The 21,260-nt window shown below is 41.7% G+C and overlaps 1 protein-coding gene across 1 annotated transcript; it reads left to right on the plus strand.

Moving 5' to 3' along the window:
* Window positions 1-13,978: 13,978 nt before the first annotated feature.
* On the plus strand, window positions 13,979-15,752 carry TMEM252 (transmembrane protein 252; the record flags this gene model as incomplete). Its single annotated transcript, XM_082074563.1, has 2 exons — window positions 13,979-14,307; window positions 15,392-15,752. The coding sequence occupies exons 1-2, from the start codon at window positions 14,012-14,014 to the stop codon at window positions 15,750-15,752; spliced, it is 657 nt and encodes a 218-aa protein (XP_081930689.1). The 5' UTR covers window positions 13,979-14,011.
* Window positions 15,753-21,260: the final 5,508 nt, after the last annotated feature.

Raw genomic sequence — 21,260 nt, forward strand, 5'->3', positions numbered from 1 at the left:
ATATAACAGCCATCTAGATGTAGGCCTCCTTGCTTCACGCACTGATGACGAGTGTTATGTAGCTACTGCCTGCCAGTATCAGCAGCTCTGGTTTCTGAACTGAAAATCGAAGAGCACTAGGGCTCTGCTGACACTCTGCTGATGTTGCTAGGTCCACCCACCAAAATGCAGACCTTCATCTTTTATCTCTGCCTGCTAGGACTCTCCGCATTATTCTGGTTTCTTTTCTTTCTTCTGAATATGGTTGACAAATTCTCCCTCAAGCATGTCTGTTCATTTGCACAAAAGTGTGAAAACTTTACATGTTGTAAGCTGTATACATGCTACAGGCTGTAGCTTTTTTGCACATTTCCCCAGTCATGCACTGGATTAACTGTTGCTTATGCCACTGTGCTTATCACAGAATCACAGAATATTAGGGATTGAAAGGGACCTCAAAAGATCATCTATTCCAATTCCCCTGCTGGAGCCGGAGCACCCAGATGAGGTTACACAGGAATATGTCCAGGCGGGCTTTGAATGTCTCCAGAGAAGGAGACTCCACAACCTCCCTGGGCAGCCTGTTCCAGTGTCTGTCACCCTCAAAGTAAAGAAGCTTCTTCTCATATTTAAGTAGAGTCTCCTGTGTTCCAGTTTGTACCCACTACCCCTTGTCCTATCATTGGTTGTCACCGAGAAGAGCCTGGCTCTGTCCTTGTGACACTCACCCTTTATATATTTATAAACATTCATAAGGTCACCACTCAGTCTCCTCCAAGCTCAAGAGCCCCAGCTCCCTCAGCGTTTCCTCATAAGGAAGATGCTCCACTCCCTTCATCATCTTTGTGGCTCTGCGCTGAACTCCCTCCAGCAGTTCCCTGTCTCTCATCTCTTTTTTTGTTTGGTTTTGTATTTTCTCATATTTTCCACCCCCCCTCATTTGCTTTGGCCAATCAGTTAGGCTGCCAGTGCTGAAAAAAAAAATACTTCTTTATAAACCTGACTGCATAAATGATGAACTGTTGAGGCTTCCTCAAGATCTAAATAAAGCATTTGGTTCAAAACTGTGGCAGAATGCAAACCCCCCTCTCTCCCCCTCCCTCCTTCATCATGGAAGGAGTAGGCACATCTCCCTCTCTCTCTGCTGTTTGAGGCCAACAGCTTCTTTTGTTTGGCCCAGAGCCCCTGGCCAGGGCCGTTAGGAGAAGCGAGCGTCGAGGGGCCAGTGAGCCGCTGGGCACCTGCGGCCAGTGTGGGGGATGTTTGGAGGCTTCAGGGGCACCCACAGCCAGTGTGGGGGTGCAGAGAAGCTTCTAGAATGCCTACAGTCAGATCTGATCAGCCAGTATAAAAACGGGACTCTCGTCGAGACTCCGCCCATTGTCGCGGGTCTCTCGGAGCACGAGCGAGATGCTGCTGAAGAAAGCCCCGCCCCCCCCAGGATGGAGACTCCGCTTGCCTTGCCTGCACGGGTGTGAGTAAAACTTCTCTCAGGATTGCAAGTATATTTATACTTTCCGTGCACATTTGCACGTGTAACTTTCCGTGCTCAATATGAGCACGTGTAAAATTAATCCTTGCATAATCGCGGGTGTATTTTCCTTCCGTGCACATTTGCACGCATAACTTTCCGTGCTTAATACAAGCACGTGTACTTTCCGTGCACATTTGCACGTGTAAGTAAATTAACCCTCGCAGGATTGCGAGTGTATTATAAATTTACCCTCGCACAATCACGAGTGTACACTTTCCGTACTCACTACGAGTACGTGTATCTCTTTTAAAATAATCCCACACCGTGTTCAGGCAAGTGTGTACTCCTCCCAGACTCAGGGACGGCTCCGGCATTGTTTCGGTGAAGCCATGTGCATGCACTCTGTGGATCGCCTGTTGTATTAGTTGCTGCCCCTTAATAATTTTCCTCAACTGATATCTGAACCTGTATTTAAGTCACTTTTGGAGTGCTAAAACCCTGTTTCTCACCGGTTTAATAAAAGTTGTTTTGGACCCTGTTGTCCCTTAAACTAACCTCGGGGTGCGTCCGTGACAAAAACCGAGGAGGGTAAACCATTGCAAACAAAAACACATGTTAAAGTATGCACTGTGGTTACAGAAACAAATTCAGATATTAGTCAGTGATGACAGCATAATCACTCTTGAAAATAATTGGTAAAAATTATTTTAAGATGCTGATACCTGGAACCATTTGTGATTTTTTTTCATGTAAGGGATTTTGCATCTTTCCCACTTAAAATTCTGAAAAGTTACACTTGCAACGGTTAAACTATAACTACCTGTTAGTATCTGATACTTGATTGTAAGGCTTAGCCAACCTACTGGAATGATGTCAAATAAGAGGTGTTTCAGGAAGTTCAATCTAATTATGTTATAATATTTAACCATATTTGAAAGTAAATAGGAATTCTTCTTTTAATATTAAACCTTTTGGCACAGCCAAACAGCTAGTTGTAAGCTTTTTGTTCTGTGTTAGAACTATCAGCAGTTCCTTCAAAGTTCACTTTTAATCTGCTTTTGACAAAACTGTTGAAGTCTTACTACCAAGCCTGAAGACCTGCTTTTGTTTCTACTGCCAATGGCAAATAGGCATCAGTGCCTTCCTCAGTATAAAACTAAAGATGAATTAAACAAGTGTGCAGGGTAGTCCTCACCTTTCCTAGATGAGGGCAGCACTGTTCATATGGGCAATGACACGTCATATGTTTGAATGGTTATCTAAGCCTGTCTTGCCTTGATTCCTTGTGCAAAAAACATATTTTACCCTTAAATCTCAACTAAAAAAACAAAGTATCTGAATCTTAGGACAATTGTCTTCTGTGTTAATTAATTATGTAGGGGGAGTGAAAGGGAAAAAAAATATTTTTGACAAACTGAGATGCAAACTTTGAATGAAAAATACTGCTTTCTTTTTTCCTAAGTAAAGTTTTTCCTGGATGTTTTATGGTGTCACTAAACACTATAATCAGCTAATTACACATGATAGCATGGCTTTCTAACTGCTGGTTGTATACCAATTTATGATTAAAAGTCTGCCAAAATCCTATGTGTGTTATGGTGAATTATAACAATTTCTGTAAGATGAACACTTTGTTTGGCACACCATCTACACTTCCAATGCAAAAACAAAAGGGAACTTGTCTCCTATACAGAGGATCCTTATTCAGCAGGGTGAATCCATGTTTGCTAGTAGCAAGTAGCAGTGCTGAAAAATTGCTTCCTACTCAGAAGACACAACTGCCCTTGAGGCACCTCCATGTAAAAAATGACTGGAAAAGAGCAAAATGGAAATGACTGCCCTACATACTCTATCGTTCACATGGTACAGTCAGAGCCGCCCTGTTTTACCTGTGGCTCTGATTCTTATGACTAGGTAAACATACAGCAAAGCCTTTTGTTTGCTGATTTCCTTTTTTCATTTTAAAAGCTTTCTATTCCACTGTACACATGGCAATTTTTAACCCTTAATTCTACAGAAGGAATCTGGTTCAATAGAAATGCACGTGCTCTTCATAGCTTTCGCACGTTCTTGGATGTCATGTAATATGTGATATATTTAAAGATATGAGTATGAGACAAATACAGCATGGCTGTATTTCGACTGGTAGAGCCTTTCTTTATAATTTTTTGCAGGCAGAAGAAGAAGAACATTGTCTACTGAAAACACAGGGAGCTAACTTTCTGGTTTTGACAGAAATAAATTAAAAGGGAAGCAATCATATCTGTTGAGAATCCCTTATGTTCATTTCAATTTAAAAAAAAAAAGGGTTCTGATAGATTGATCAACAGCCTGCTAGGCCAAAGGTAATTCCACTTTCATTAGGGAACTGTTCCATTTTGTTTGTGATTTTTTTCTGACTAGCCAGTTCACATCACTCTAAACTATTAAAATGTTATCACAGTTACTGTATTTCATTCTGTTAGTAAATAAATAAAACAGTAAAAATTTGAAAGTATATCTGAAAAAAATTAATGTGTGAGTTAGGAAAAAGCAAATTTAAATATTTGTTTAAATATTATTTGTTAAAACTCAGGAAGATGTCAGTGATTTTAAAACACAATATCTAAATTCTCCTTATTTTAAGCATTAGTATTTATTGCTTGTTTGTTCTGCTCACTTCCATGGTAGATTATTATGGAATAACTACTGAGGGGGCAAGTTATTGAAATTAATCATCAAATATACACTTATTGAGAATAAAGCTATATCCACAACTTCAGCATAAAAGGCAGCTGCGTAACAGGGAAGAAATCTGTTCTGTGTGGTTTCAACCCCCTCTCCAACATGGCCTGCATTCTTGGATGGCAGTGCATGGGGAAGATCAGTGTATTGCCAGTTAAGAAGATGTGGGTGCGAAGTGGTATGAAGATGCCACAATCAGGCTCTGTATAACATGGCAGGTACAGGAACCAGATGGTATAGCTGCTGCCAATTTTAGAAGATAAGGTATAGCTGCTGTCAATTAAAAATGATAAATGTTCGATTCCGTCCAAAACGCTCATTACTGAGCCAGAAATTTGTTTGATGGATTAACTTTACTCATTATAATCTCATTATAATACCAAAACACAACTCTAGCTCAAAGGGTATACTCCTCCATCACACCTACTATGCCCCTCTGAGCAAGCTCAGTTAAGTTTTTACCTTAAAAATCAAAGCAAGTGTTTTTACACCAATTAGTAACAAAGACACATATGACTAGACTCACTCAAACTCCACCTAAAAGTAGAAAATAGTATAAAATAACTTAACAATAGACAAAAGTTGGAGGAAGACATTATCACTGAGGTGTCAAGGGAAGAGCATAATAAGACTTCTAGGATCAGTTGACAGGCTGAGCCTACCTTCTCCACCCAAAAGAATCGTTTTGGGTAAGATGTGTGCACCTGGTTATACCAAGTTTTCCCTGGGACACTTAGACTTCAAGCTTGTATTTGTAATCACATTAATAGCGCTATATAGTCATATTAGAATGTGTATACATTTGGTACCAATACTTACTTATTGCAACTAACGTTTGTTTTTACAACTAAAGTATATCTTGCAGCTATAGTTTGTTTTTGCAGACAGTGAATTTATCAACAGCATCTACAAGACCTTGCACCTGTTGCTTTAGTGAACCTCATTATTCGTGGATGTTGTCATGAAAATTTCTCATTGAGTGCACTCAGACAGGTAGTATACATTATACTTTTCATGAATCTGTGCAAGCACGTAAATTCAGTGGTGGCAACTGCCCCACACTCTTAGTGAATCTAATTGTGCAAATTCACCACAACACCAGACTGGCGGTTCAGCTCAGTTGGACTTATAGTGCTGACTTGAGGTCATTTGATATAATCGGGCATCACTAAAGAGTTCACCTCAGCCACCCCCAACCCCTAGTGAAAATACTGAGGACAAACTGGAACAAAAGGGAGCTTAACTTCTGCTAAATTAGCCCTCTTAATGCAACAGCTATTCTCAACCATTCAGGAAAATTTCTCAATAAAAATCCTGTAGTATACTCTTTGCAGCCAAATTATCTCATGCCTGCTCCCTGCAAGAATTTGTAGAATAAATTAAACTCAGTTTCCTTCATGAAGTATAATCATTCATTCCCAAATAGCAGGTAGACCTCCTAACACTACAATGTCTTCAAAGACAAAGAGTAGCTCTGACTGTGTTCATGCATCTAGGTTTGCATAGGAATCATCAAACATACAGGTTGAGAACTGATCTGTGGAATATGATTTTGATGTTCATATTGCTTCTACTCTCATCACTTTTAAACTTTCCTATGCTGTCAAGACCACTGTAATTAATTCAGGTCTCATGTGGAGAAGAGACTATACCTGCAAAGCTTAAAATAATTTCCCATGACCTCAAGTGCAAATTTTTAATGATCACTAGAATTTCTATAGAAAGGCCCTCTGGTAAAGCTGCACTGAATTATTGACAACAATGTACAATATACTTTGAGTCATTTATTAGAGAAGAGAAAAACATAACTGGCTTGAATTCTAATTTTTCATTTCATTAAAAATAATAGATTTTAGACTAGAGCAAAACAGATCATCTTGAAATTTCTCATATCATATCACTTTTTAGTAGCAGCAGCAGCACATGTGACCTGTAATATGATATTATCTTGTATCATGAATTGTCATATGGTATGCAGCTGGTACTGCTGCTTCCCATATATCTGCATTAAAATATCTGGGTTTTAATTTTCTGATTTTATAGTTTTCCATTTTATTAGTATTTTTAAAATATGTTTGTGTTTCACAACTTTAATAAAAACTTGCATATTTTCACAGATTTCTTCTTGAGCAGCATAATTGTAGCAAACGGTTTGTGAGAAAACAGCCTTACAGGTTGCAACAGGACACAGGATAAGCAACGACCTTTTCAAGTGAAATGAAAATTGCAAAACAATTGCAGTCGTCAAATCACCAAGTGGAACATCCATTAAGTCCATCTTTAGTCAGATTTCCTCAGAAGTGCTTTTTGTCCATCTGGACTGCTACCTTTTGACCTTGGTCTGCAGCCAGTTCTACTCAGCAACCTTTATACCATGTTAGTTATTCCCTTTTCCCACCTGATACTCATTATAAGTAACTTTTCCTGTTTTGTAAGAGAAATAGGAAATCTGTTCATCCAGCCTGATGCAGTCCAAGATACTCACTGCCAATAACACAATCTAACTGCAAAATTGCAGGGGAGTAGAAAAAGGCCAAGAACAGTATTATATAAAATCTTAAGTGATGGGAAATAAGGAAAATATTGGAACCCTGGAAAATGTATTATGAGGCGATTTCAGCTTCTCGTCTTCTCTTTCTTTTTGATTATTTACCTACTACATGAGCTGCAGTAGTTTGAAGTTGAGTGCAATTTCCATGGGTAAGTACCCATAGCTTGTTGTCATAGACTTAACTGACCTCTTGCAGAAAGCACCAAACTTCTGCAGCTTGCAAAAATAGGAAGATCTGCAAATGTGAAACAGCTGGCACATATGTAGCTTCCCCATAAGAAAGAGCTCCTTTATTGCTTCTTCTCTCACAGCACCAAAAGGTATTAACCCCTCATTCCTTGGTTCCCCTCCATCTGCAGCTTTAGTGCTATGTCAAGCAGCTCCCTGCAGTCGCTTGGCCAGCCTGCTGCCTCCCCAGGCATGCAGGTTCTGCCTTCCCTGTGCTGTGGAGGCGGCAGCTGCCACCAACAGGTCTTGCATGCTTCTTTTGCACTCTTAGAGATGCTAGGGAACTGGCTGTAATAGAAAATCAGTTTATTTTTCTGAGGCTGAATTTATCACGCAAGCCAATTCTTCCCATTATGTGAGCTGTAGCCTATTCATTGGCTCTTGACTCTTCTGAGACTTAAAAAGATCATTTAATCTTTGTAGGTTTTTAAAAAAATATTTTTCAGAATATTTATTTCTCTTCCTAGTATGGAAAGGGAATGTATCTGCATTCTTAAACTTTTTCACATAGCCAGAATATAATTTCCTGTGCAGCTTTTCCCGTAGCAATTAACTTAGCCTGCATCACCACAGATGAGACCGTCATGTTCCATCTATAAAATGAAAATAAGTAGATCAATGAGTACGATCAATAAGTAGAAAACAGGAAGTAAAAGGTCTTTTCATCAACATAATTATTTCAGTAAATACTGTGCGGCAGCAGAAGGGCAAGTAGTACACAAGATGTGAATTACAGTAATTACCTGAACTTTTGATAGCAGTCATGAAAAACTCACTGTTTCTATTTATACGTGTGGGTATAGTCTAGAAGATCTGAAACATCAAAAAAAACAGAAGTAAGAAAAATTGTTTTGTAAAGTATGTTTAACAAATACTGAGAAATTACAAATTATACAGGAAAAATGTGACTGTAAATTGAGCCGGATCTGTTAGTCTATGGGGAAAACAAATTGCTGGAAGAGAATTCATGAGTGTTTGAAACAATTAAGCAAGAAGGAAAGGCGCTCTGGGAGACAGTTGTGCACAAATAGGGAGACGAACTGGTGAAATTCATATTAAGAAAGACAGATGTAAATTACATGCCTATTTAAACTGTTTATTTTAATGTGTTTCTGTCAGATGCCTACACTCGTGAGTTTACTCATCTGGAAGAGCAGCTGTTGCTGGTGAGCTGGCACACAGTGACGCCAGCTCTGCCGTGGCTCCGAGGGGTCCCTTGTGCCCCCTCTGCTCTTTGTGCCCCCGGTCTCCACCCTCCTCTTCCCTGCACAAACTCTCAGCCCCAACACATGGCTTTATCCCTCCTGGTCCCTGCTTTCCTCTGTCACAAATGGGCCACCTCCTTCAGAGACCTGAAATTTGTGAAACCGGTGGCTAAACTAGCAGCTTTCCATTGATTCCTTGGTCCTTGACAAACCTGCACCTCCCTGCATGTTAAATGGCAGCTCATAACAGTGAGAATTTGCTCCATTCTATGTCCCCTCCAGTGAAGCAGCTATTTTAAGGGAAGAGATCTGTTTGTTGTGCTCACCAGCTGGTTTTGCAGGTGAATTTTTGCTGTGTTTTGCAGCCTGAACCTTACTAAGCAATACAGGGAGATGTGAGCTGCAAGTTGTTATACCCATCAGTCCCAGGTTAAGCAGATGGGGAGTAACCTATAAGTGATATTCAAAGCCAAGTATAGCTTTGGGGTAGCCTCATGTCTAGACAAGCTGCACACTGAGACGATGTACGGCCTCCTGTTGCCTCTTCTGGAAAACTCCTGGACGCCCCTCGGGATCGACTTGGCTCTTGGTCCAAGGTTCTTGACTCCTTCATGGGCTGTGCATGGCACACAGCAGCTTGACGCTGGCTTCCTAGGCTGGCTGCCCTGAGGTTATTGATGAAAACACCTAGTGCCTAAACTTGTAAATCCTTTGCTGGATCTAGCCTGATACCTGTCAGACACCGATATTCTTCAGTGCTGCCTTATCTTGACAAGACAGAAGGAAAAGTGATATCCCCTCTCAGAGAGCAGCAGTTATTATGCGTGGTGCCCCAGGGATGGATATTGGGCCCAACACTGTTTAACATCTTCATAAATGATCTGGATGATGGGATCAAGTGTACTCTGATGAAGTTTGCTGATGACACCAAATTGAGAGGGTAAGTAGACGCTTCAGATGGGAGAGTCACCCTGCAGAATGACCTGGCTAACAAGAACCTTATGAAGTTCAACAAGGACAAGTGTAAGGTCTTGAACCTGGAGAAACATAATCCAGGAGTGCAGCATGGACTGGGATCTACCTGGCCAGAGAGTAGCTCTGTGGAAAGGGATCTGGGGTTCCTCCCAGACAGCAAGCTCGATATAAGTGAACACTGCACTGCTGCATCCAATGGGGTGCTGAGCTACACCAGCAAGAGCATCACCAGCAGAGACAAAAAAGTCATCATCCCACTCTGCTCAGTGCTTGACAAGCAACACCTAGAGTATCGTGTTCAGTCTTGGTCACTGCTACACAAAAAAGAAATAGAGGAACAGACTGAGGAGGGTTCCAGAGATAGGCCATGAAGATGATCAAAGAACTGAGAAGCTGTCATATGACTAAAAGCTAAGAGAACTGGGTTTGTTCAGCCTTGAGAAAACAATGCTTAGGGAGACCTCATCACCATGTTCCAGAATTTAAAGGGTGGCTACAAAAGAGAAGGAGAATCCCTTTTTACAAGGAGTCACATGGAAAAAATGAGAGGCAATGGGTACAAGTTAATCGTGGGGAGATTCCAACTTGGCACGAGAGGGAATTTTTTCACTATGAGAACAATCAGCCATTGGAATAATCTACCCAGGCAAGTGGTGGATTATCCAATACTGGACAGTTTTAAGATTCATCTGGACAGGGTGCTGGGCCATCTTATCTAGACTGTGGTTTTGCCAAGAAAGGTTGGACCAGGTGGCCCTTGAGGTTCCTTCCAACCTGGCATTCTGTGATTCTATGATTCTGTGATTATCTATGTATCCCCATTTCCCCCCTGTGTCAATGTATGCATGCATGCATACATACAGATATGGATCTATCATACATACTTCTGTATGTCCATCCTGGCTCACCCTTAAGAGCTGCTGGAACACATCTTCCAGAAAATGTGCAAGCTCTGACAATAGAGGGTTAGTGACTGGCAGATATCCCCATGAAAGCAACCTGCCCGCGTTGGAGGCACGTGGACTGAGAGCACATGGAAGATGAACTTGTCACACTCAGCAAGTTTCAGGACCCTACAGGTATCACATGAAGTCATGGCTTTATTGCAGGATGACAAGAGCGCCACAAAGATAAAAATGTTATAGCTCATTACAAACTAGGCACATCCAAGATTCAGAGAAACATACAGAGGAGCTTTTCCTTGCCATAAGGATCAGAAAATTAACTCAGCACTCACTGAAGGTGCTTTCTTAGTTCAAATTTCACAGTAAGCTTATTAAATCAGTATTCCATAAGAAATAGCATAGAACACAGCAGCACAGAGTGCCAAACTCCTGAGACAACTAAACAAGTGCAACTCCTCTGTGCATCTGCGCTCTGCTACAATGCTGACCAACGCAGCACTCTTACCTGCAACACTGACTCAACACGATGTTTCACCGAGTGGTTCCCCCTCCGTCTCCTCTCTGAAGGGTGCAGTAAAAGCGGTGACACAGAAATAACACCCTGCTGCCTGCGCTCACGACAGACTCATGGGCAGCATTTCAGCCACAGGGGAATGGCCCTGCGCTGTCAGTGCTGCAGTGGTCTGAGCCTCACTGCAAACTGCTTCACAGTGAGGTGGAGGATAATCAGTTTGCCCTTTCCCAAGGAAAAATGGTGGTAGCCCAGGAATGTGTTCAATTTACCTGACGCCAGCCTACGGTGAGTCCTACAGTCTTTCTTCCATGTGGTGACAGGGCCAGATCCAGTCAGGAAGTGCATAACCAAAGTAGGCATCAATCAAACTATTATTTCGGCAATAGGAGAGGATGCAGAGCTCAGGACTCAGTGGCAGGTTTTTTAGCCGTAGCTCTGCACAATGGGGAGTCAGCACAGTGTTTTGTATGGCTTTTTAAGAGCAGAAGAAACCCCTGCTGAGCAGGCCAGCGGTTTTGAAGCAGGAGCAGAGGTCCTGACCAGCACTGTTACACAGTCCTGGGTCTGCCACAGCTGGATGAGCAAAAGCACATTCCTGGAGAAGCAATGGGAGCCTGTTCTGACCTTTCAGGAACATGCAGGTGAGGGGCATGCAGCACTGCGCATTAGGTTGCTACTGCTATCCAAAATGTGCTAGCCACCTCCCCAGCTGAACTGCATGACTGGAAACCTGTAGCAGCAGCACTGAACAAACCACAAGCTCCTGAAGAGAAGCTTTGCTGAGCAATTTTCATTTCTATTCATCCATGAGCAGGAAAGACAATGTATTCCCTAACTCTATAACCCTAGTCCAAACCATACAGATAAGTACATAATTATTACCTGCTTCCCAGCTACATCATATGAAAATATAAGGAAGAGAGATTTGCCACTGTACAGGCTGCCATCAAAGGTTAAAGACATTGAAGTAGAAAGTATGCAACAGTTTTGTGCACTCAGAGTATCTGGAGATTTGGTGCATTTAAATATGTCTGTGAATTGCTGTTGTGTATAACGATGCTGTTGTGCCATAGTGTCACAAGAATACTCACAACCTGATAAGTTACTGGTAAGATTATTTCCTTCTTGTCTCAATTGAGTAGGATAAATATAGTACATGAAACTACATATGAATGTGAGTTTCAAATACCCAGATCAGAGTAAATAAATAAATACACGACTTTTGGTAAAGGAAAAGTTGGTTTACATTAAATATGACCTCAAGGAACTGCAAGAAGGCTTTGGAGAGTGGGAAGCACTCGGCTTATATTAATCCCCTGGTGAGCTGGCATTCACTCCTGCTCTCACCTGCACCTGAAGTGGTGCCATGCTTCCTCGGTGCTGTGTAGGTGTCTGTAGCCCAGGGCTGGGAACAGGACTATTTCAACTTTGACAGTTTTTTGCTCTGAAATGAAGACTACCCCAAATCACTCCTTACCTGAATGCCATCCTTAGGAAGGGCAGCCACGGGTCTTACTGCAGTTTCCTTTTTGCTATGACAGAAGAGTGACCCATTTTAGAAAAAAAATCCAGTCTATTGATTATATTGTTTTATGTGATTTGTTCTTGATGTGGACACCCTGATAGAGCCTGAAAACAAAAGTGATAATGGTTTCATGGATCTTTTGAGAAATAAAGAAGCAGTAAGAGTGGTGGGAGCTTGAAATAATTGTACTTGATTGAAACGTGTGGCAGCTTTGTACCAGCTGCTCTTCCCTTATAAATGTTCTGATTTTTTGTAAAGAAAATCCACCGCATTTGGATAAAGACAGGGCAGAAAAATACAGTGTTGGCTGAACAGACATGAAACTTCACATGAGATATACTGTAAAGCTTCTGTGAGATATAACATGAGATTGTGTGTGGTAGTGCCACTCACGCAGGTACAGCCCAGGACAGCGTGAGACAGGCGACCCAGTTCTTCCAAGATTCCTGGCCAGACAGAAATCAAAAGTGTCTCCTGTAAGTGGAAGACATGAGTCTCAGGTGTCCTACTGAAAGAGCCTGTGAAGAGCTTCCGCCTCCTGAGCTGCAGAGAAAGTCTACAGTAGGAAGAACTGGAGCCTTCCTCATCCCATCAAACTCGACTCCACCTTTCAGGATTTGCATTAATGATTTACAGCATCTAGACCCAAATATTATATTAAAAGTTTTATTACATTGACTACAGAAGTCCTATTGCTCCCCAGACTGTGGTAGCAAGGAGGTAGGTAGCAAGAAAACTTTTCATAGGCCATGGCAGAAAACTCCCATGATCATTTATTGTTACCCATACATAACCCACCTCACTGAATATCACCCAGTAATACCTGCAATAAACTCATACTGCAATGAAGATTTAAACTTGAGCCTATGTTTTGAATGGTCTGCTGTTCTGATTTGCAGATTTCACAACAAACCTAGACAGGGTCTGGTTAATTACTCCATTGCTGAAAATATTCAGAAACATAATTAGTAATGTTTCAAATAAGGTAGCATTAATAGACAAATCAAGTCCTGATTATGAAGTTTGCTGTGCCCTGTCAAAAACTAGTGGGTATGTTCTCTAAGACAAAATCCACAGGCTAATTATAAAGATTTTTTTTTTCATTGGAGGTAGCAATATTTAAGCCTAAAATCTATTTGCAACAAACATCTCTGAATTTCAGATATCTAAGTCTATTTGGAAAATTGAGTGTAGCTGTTTCTGCACAGCTTTGAGCTCTGACCCATTTGAAAATAAGTTAAGAAGAATTGTTGGAAGAGAGAATAACAGTAAAGGAACTGAAGTGCAATTGAATCTGAAGAAAAAGGAGATTTCTTGTATGCTTATACCATTTTTTTGACATTATGCAATCTTAATTCTTGCATTTTATATGCTAAGTCCACCCATTATATCACCTTGCAAACTAGAAATTGACATGTTTTCAAAGGACTGTTGAAAATATCAAGGCAGTTGAATAATGTGTTAAAGGCAAAAGTAGGCCAAAATCCAGTGACAGATGAAAATGCATAATTAAGAGGAAAGTGTATTTTCCTTTCAAATTTTTAACAGGGAGTTAGGAACAGTGTTTTGTTGTTTGTTGGATTTTTTCAAGACAAACAAATACAAGTCTCATTCATAAACTAGCAAAGTGTGTAAACCATTGCAAACTGTAACATGCAACAAATGCAGCACTTCAATATGCACTCCAGAGATGATAGCAGCAAAGAAATAGTGTAGGAAGTTTCTGCTTCCTTCCTTAAAGTCAGTTTAAGTTTACTAATTAATCTCAAAAGAGATTATGAGTATCTTAAAGAGTTAATGAGTATCTTAAAACTGCCTGTTTCTCTTAATTGTCCAAAGGCCACTTGATCCTGGAGTGTATAAAATACCAATGTATGAAGAGGAAAAGCCCAGCTGAGGCAGCCAGCAAACAAACAGCAGACAGTGACCAAATGCTGTGTTTGCCAGGAAAGATGCCAAAAGCTGTTTTCACCTTCATTCGTCTTTTTGTGCTCTTACTCGGTTTCTCAATTATTTGTCTGGGAGCTCTCTGCGTTTCCTCCAGTTCCTCCTGCAGATGTGGAAAAACTGAGCTGATGTTTTATTGCCTGTTAGCTTTGGGGTTATTTCTCGTTGTGGCTGGCATTTTCTGGAGCACTTTTCATGAGGTCTTGAAATGCAGGGTTCTCAGCAGCATCTTCATTCAAAATCCCAGCCATAGGGAGCTACGTATCAGCACCGTAGACAGGTATGTGTTGCAGTACTGCTGACGACAAATTGGGAGGGAGGGATGCTGTTTTGTAAATGTATTGTAAGAAGATAGAAGCAACACAAGGTTTTTGCAAAATAAAAAAAACGTGTAGCCATTTTATTCTGTTTCTATGGAGACAACTGTTGTCTGAAACTTGGTTAGCTAGAGCAAGCAGCAATGTGTAAACAGCAATTTGTGCCAACAATAGATAAGGAAAGGTATTCTACAGGAAACATAGCAGGTTGCACAGAGTGGTCCAAAGCCATGCATGGAAGGGCCAGATGCAGCTATGTCAACTTCCCAGAGCAGGAGCATCATTCGTTCCATCTCAACAGACAATTCCATATGTGCTGCTGTGGGATATGTGCTCGTACTACTCATTAGCAAAGAGGTATGCAGGCAGCTTCACCTCCCTATATGGTCCTTGCTAAAGTTTTCTTGTGTAACTACCCCTGTCATTTCTGAGCAAAGTCTGATGCTTTGAGTTTCTTAAACTGATTGGCACTATGCCTGATGAAAGTCTTTAACAGCTTCACTGGATGTAAATGACTTTTCCCGGACTGTTGTGGAAACCACACCAGAAACACTGGCAATGGGTGCTTCAAAAGCACTATGAAAACAACATCCAGCAAATTTTGGTTAGATAAGAAGAAATATGCAAAATGTACTTTAAAACTGTGGAAAACAATGAGAAGTGTAATAATAAATAATTCACTAATTTTATCTACTTTGGGCAGTGATCTCTTTCTCCTTCCAAATCTAAATTTCTCAGGTACTTTTTGAAATACTCGGAAGAAAGAATGTTTCTGTGCCATGGGTGGGAACTCTCATGTGGAAGACTTGTCTTTTTAGAACGTTTTGTTTTAATAAAACATTTTGCAGAAAGACACAGGTGCCGAGCCCAGCCGAGATAGCTGTTTTATATTCATATATACCACTGATCTAAACCTACCTAGGTTTCCATTTACAGTCTAAGCCTCCTCTAAACTCTGAAAATATAACAGAAAAAGCATCTAAACAAGCTGTCTGAGATAAACCACATTTCACATTTTGTGTTTCCTTTTAATTTGCCTTTTTTCAGGCCTGACTTCTATCCCCCCTCCTATGAAGACAGCACAGATCCTGAAAAACAGTCCTCTGTGCTGCCGGTTGACTCCACAATAAAACAGGAAGAAATCATCAACATCCCTCCACCTCCATATAGTGAAAGCAGCGCAGAGCCCATGAGTGAAACTGATGAGCAGGAACAGCCACCACCTTATGAATTATCTGTGCCGTGGCTACAGCAGCAGCAAACAGCTGACCAACGCTCAAACCTCAGAAGAAGAGAGTCAAATTTTAATCCATCCACACAAGAAAATAGTTACCAACAGGATACAGACTGCCAGGGAATCTCAGAAAGAGCAACACCTGTCAGAACATCTGAGACAGGCAGTGGGTAAAAATCCTGCAACTGTGAAACAGGGAAAATTGTAAGAAGACGTGTGTCAGTGATCCCTGACAGTACATCACTTAGGGTGAAGCTGCCCAGGAGAAGCACTGATCATTTGTGTGTGCGAGTGGAGCTGGAGGGGATATATATATATATATATAGGGGTGCTTGGTGTTTCAAACCAGAATGAATTTCTGTACAGATAGAAATAATCAGGCTGTATCTCATAAAAGTCAGTATCACTGGCAACAGCAGTTTCTTATGCTGCCGGATAAATAAGTGTCATGCTGCTATCAATCTTAAATGTCTTGTGCCTCATAAGGAGTTTTGACTGAAAGTCCTCACTTGTACTTTTGTAACATTAGCTGACTTGGGAAACTTATTAACTCAGCTTTCGTTTGCAATTTGTAAATTATTTGTTGTAACTGATTATTTTTGTATCATATACTTCTGAAGTTACTTGTTTTATTTTGGGGCACAAATAGTCGGTATTTTACTATTGAATTAATGACTATGTTTTGTATTCAAAACAAATGCCATGTACTTGCCCATATGATACACGGTGTCCGTGATTCATGGTAAGTACACAATACAATACTCACAATACAGTTCCAAGTTGCTAAACAGACAGCCCTGGATATACCACAGCTTCTCAAAGGGAACTAGAAATTGCAGGAGGAAAATATCTCTCTGACCCACTCCTTTGAGCTGTCTCTAAAAGCAGTTGCTTCCACTGCAGCCTACCTGAGACTTTGGGAACTAAAAAAGGGGTCCCGTATCCTGTTTCTGACACAAGTGGCCTCACGGTTAGGGAACAAGTGCCAAAAGGAGAACAGACTTGGACTCATCCTTCCTCTGTTACATGTTTCCTTCCTTCAATGGAACAACTGAAGCAAAGTTGCATCCAGGCCACTGTCAACTATAATTCCAGATGACAACAAAAATTTTGCTCAGATTTGGACCTGCAGCCCTGACTATAGTTGGAGTTTTGCTTTTGGCTGCAGAACCAGTGAGACTGAAAAGTTATCACACTTTCCAGATGCCCACATACCCTAAGACAACAACTTCAGCATGTGAAGTGTACAGCATGGCTGCTTGTGCACTACAAGTGCAAGCTATGGCGATCATGGTAACAATGGCCAGCAAAGTGACAATCATGTCAGTTTTTTCTTCTAAAAAATTTCATCCTTTGTGGGAAGGACCTATAAAGCTTCCATTGATGTAAGGAGAAAGGAAAGCAGGATAAAATGGGATGAAGAAACTACAGAGGAAGGAAAATCAAGGCAAGTTGAGGAAGAGAAATATATTAAAACAATCACAGGCCAAAAAAGAGTCTCTGAAAAAGACAGATGCTGGTAGAAGATGGCATCAGCATACAAAGATTTTTCAAAGTGACTGAGAAGTAGCCCAGCACAGAGAACAGTAGAAGTTGGAGGAACACTGCACATTACTTCCAAAACCACTGAAGTGAGGATTTCCTATGTCAAGTGACCTTCTTGTGGTCTTACCTCCTAGCACTACCATACCCAAACCGTGAAATCCCTTCCTCCCTTACTGCAGGGCCCCAGATCCTGAAGGTGTGCACACGGCACAAGTACTGGTGCAGGGGTCAATCACAGCAGATGAGGTTGGTTAACCAGGAGATCTCTTGTGGCAAAATGCTTTTCCCGTGCAAGTTCAACCTTTTATTAAAGCAAGAGCACCAGTGGGAAATGATTGAGAACACAGGTAGCTCTGAGAGCAAGTGCTGCAGGCGTATTGCTGAAGGTTGTTTTTGGACCAGTTTGCTATAGGAAATGACACTGAGATTCTTTCCACAAGGTTTATAGCCAATGAGGAAGAGCTAATCCTCTCTTCCTTTCCCCTAGTCCCAGGGAAGTCCTTCTGTGCCCCTTTTTAGCTCCAGCCTTCTGCAGATGTCATGAGGTCTCAGTGGATCCAGGAATGTGAAACTGAAGATAACTGCATCTTCAACCTGCAATCTGGAAGAAAGTTTTGGGACATAAAGGTTATTGAGATAAGTAGAAAATTAAGGTTAATACCTAATATTTTATTTGATACTTACTTAGTTTGTCTTTTCAGGTAATGAACTATTTGGCTATGAGCTTAATGGAAAAAGCTACAGGCAATTAGCTCCAAAATTTCAACAATCTTAAAGCAATAAAAGCTTTTAAACGGTTTCCTTTTGATCCAACTTACTAGCATGAAGTTAGCTTTGCCAGGAACAGCAGCTGGAAGTTTTAGATTCAAATGAATTTTCTTTGGACTGGAGGATATGAACAGGTCAAACTAAGGCTTCAGAAGACAACAGTGCGTTGTCAACAACGTAATGACATGGGCAACTGAGGAGTCAACAAGAAGGTGTGGGGGTGTCCTGATACTTACACCACCAGAAGAAATGAGTGGGGATGTGAAAGTCTTTGCTGCAGTGATAATGAGATGGTGTTCAGGATCTTGACAGGAGAGACAAGAGCAAAAAGTGGGACCAAAGTTAGCAGAGTAGACTTTAATCTCTTCAGAGGTGTGTGTGGAAGAATCCCATGGGTTATGGCCCTGGAGAGCAGATGAGTCCAGGAGAGCTGTTTGACTTTCAAGAATCACCTCCTGCAAGCTCAGGAATGGTTCGTCCTGACATGCAGAAACCAAGCAAAGACAGTAGGAGGCCTGCAGGAATGGCCAGGGAGCTCCTGACTAAACTCAGACATGGGCAGGAAATGCATGCTAAGCGGAAGCATGAACAGGTGACCCAGAAGGAATACAGAGCCACTGTCTAATCATGCAGGGATAAGATCAGGAAAGCCAAAGCCTACCTGGAATTGAATCTGGTGAGGAATGTGAAGGTCAACAAGAAAAGTTTCTACATGTACATCAGGTGACAGAGGACATGGAAAAGGCTGAGGTGCTCAGTGCTCTCTTTGCTTTCATCTTTACTGGTAAAACCAGCCTTCAGGAATTCCAGGTCCTTGAGACTAGAGAAGTCTGGAGCAAGAAAGCCTTACCCTGGGTGGTGCAGGATCAGGTTAAGGACCACTTAAACAAACTGCACCCACACAAGTCCATGGGATGACTTGGGATTCATGCATGGTGCTGAAGAAGTTGGGCCATGCCATTGCAAGGCCACCCTCCATTATCTTTGAAAAGTTGTGGTGACTGGGAGAGGTTCCTGATGACTCGAAGAGAGCAAATGCCACTCCTGTCTTCAAGAGAAGAAGGGGGATCTGGGGAGATAGAGGCTGGTCAGCCTCACCTCTGTCCTTTGTAAAGTCACGGATCAACTAATCCTGGAAACTCTTGGCAAACCCATGAAGGACAAGAAGGTGACTGGGAGTAGTCGGCATAGATTTATGAAGGGGAAATGATGCTTAAACAACTTGTTGATGTTCTACAATGAGACAACTGGCTTGGTGGATGAGAAGGAACCATGAATGTTCTTTGCCTTGACTTTAGTAAGGCTTTTTGGCACCATCTCCCATAACATCCTCATAGAGAAGGTGACAAAATATGGTTTGGGTAAGTCAACAGTGAGGTGGACTGAAAAGTGGCTGAACAGCTGGGCACACAGGGTTGTGATCACTGCCACAAAGTCCAGGGGGAGGCCAGTCAACAGTAGCGTGCCCAAGAGGTCAGTATTAGAGCCAATACTGCTTAACATCTTTAACAATCTGAATGATGGGACAGAATGCACATTCATTGGTTTTGCAGATAACACTAGAAATAGCAGCTGACATACCAGCAGGTTTGCTGCCAATGGACCTGAATGGGCTGGAGAAATGGGCCAACCAGAGCCCCGTGAAGTTTAGAAAAGGGAAATGCAAAGTCCTACTCTTGGGGAGGACTAAAACCAGGCACCAATACATACTAGGGCCAATGGGCTGGCAAGCGTCTCCACAGAGAAGGACCTGGGGATAAGATGCTAGACAACAGGTTGACCATTTGCCAGCAACTCACCTGCACAGCAAAGATGGCCAGTGGCATCCTGAGCTGCATTAGGAAAAGCATCACCATCAGGTGCAGGGAGGTGATCCTTCTTCCCCTGTGCTCAGCACTGCTGAGATGTACCTAGAGTGCTGGGTCCAGGTTTGGGCTCCCCATTACAAAAGAGACATGGACATGCTGGAGTTCCTCCAGTAAAGGGCCACAAAATTCAAGGGGCTGGAGCATTTGTCATATGACAAGAGGCTGAGAGAGCTGGGAGTGTTTAGCTTGGAGAAGGCTTGGGAGAGATCTTTCTGATGTCTACAACTACCTGACAGGAGAGAAATAAGAGGACGGAGGCGGCCTCTTCTCAGTGGTGCCCAGTGACAGGATAAGAGGCAATGGGCACAAACTGAAATGTATAAAATTCCACCTGAACACTCAAGAAAGTGGTTGGGGTTTTTTTACTATAGGAGTGGTCAAACATTTGAACAGTTTGCCCAGAGAGGTTTTGGAGTTCCAGCCTTGGAGATAATCAAAACCCAACTGGATGTAGTCCTGGATAGCCTCGTCTGTCTGACCCTGCTCTGAGCCACCACTGTGCTCCCCAATGAGACTATGCCAAACATTCTGTCACTTCTAATTGCATTGGCAGTACTCTTGTACCAGTTTTAGTAATCTGGTCTCAGTTACTGTGTTTCTGTAAAATGTTATGTCAGAGTCACCAATTCATACTGCTCTAAATTTACTGTTATTTCCTCCTAGTGTAGACTACTATTTATCTCTGATCCTGAGAGCAGTTACTACAATACATTGTCACTAAACAGGTGAGATTATAGACAGTTTTATTTAATATTGAACATTATTAAGTCATTCTTAGACCATGCTCCTTTCCCACCTTTAATTCGTTTTTCCCTCTTTCCCTAACTCAAACCCACTTTTAGGTTATTAGCGTTATCACACCTCTTTCCAGCTGAATCCAGCGCTTTGTCTTCTCCTGATCCTCCCCACCATCTGCTGCCTCTTTCTCTGTTCCTGGGCCCCACTCAAGCCCTGTCTTGGTCAGCCATCTGCTCATGTACCTTGAAATCATTCTCCCTTTCACTGCTGTCTCTCTGTTCTTCTTTCTCCTTCTCCTCCAGTGTATTAGGAGTGTATCCTTCTATTGCTGGGCACAGAAAAAATTGAGGGTTTGGGAAGTCCAAGTAAATGTTAGTGCAATCACAGCTGAACAACACAGGAATCTTGCAATTTGCAGATGTTATAAAGCTTCTAAACCAACAACAGTCACAGAAAGGTCTGGGTCTCTGTCACAGTACCCAGAGACTGTGACAAGGCACATGGTGTCAGTTTTCCCTGTGTTAGATGCATAGTCTGTTTTTAGAAGCCTTGCATCTTTGTTTAAGTTCATATACATTGCTCTTTTCCAAGCATTTATCTCTCATGTTAGTAAGTGAAAGACCTCAGGAAATGCAGCACACTTTATGAGATTGTTGCTACAGTCCTTCCCCAAACATATCAGATATAAAGATACACACTGTACTTCAGGCTTACAAAGTTTTGTTCACCTTCTTGCAGAGAAAAGCAGTTAACTGGTGAAAAA

Source organism: Streptopelia decaocto (genome assembly GCF_964273445.1).
Source record: "Streptopelia decaocto genome assembly, chromosome: Z".
NCBI classification, from domain to species: domain Eukaryota; kingdom Metazoa; phylum Chordata; class Aves; order Columbiformes; family Columbidae; genus Streptopelia; species Streptopelia decaocto.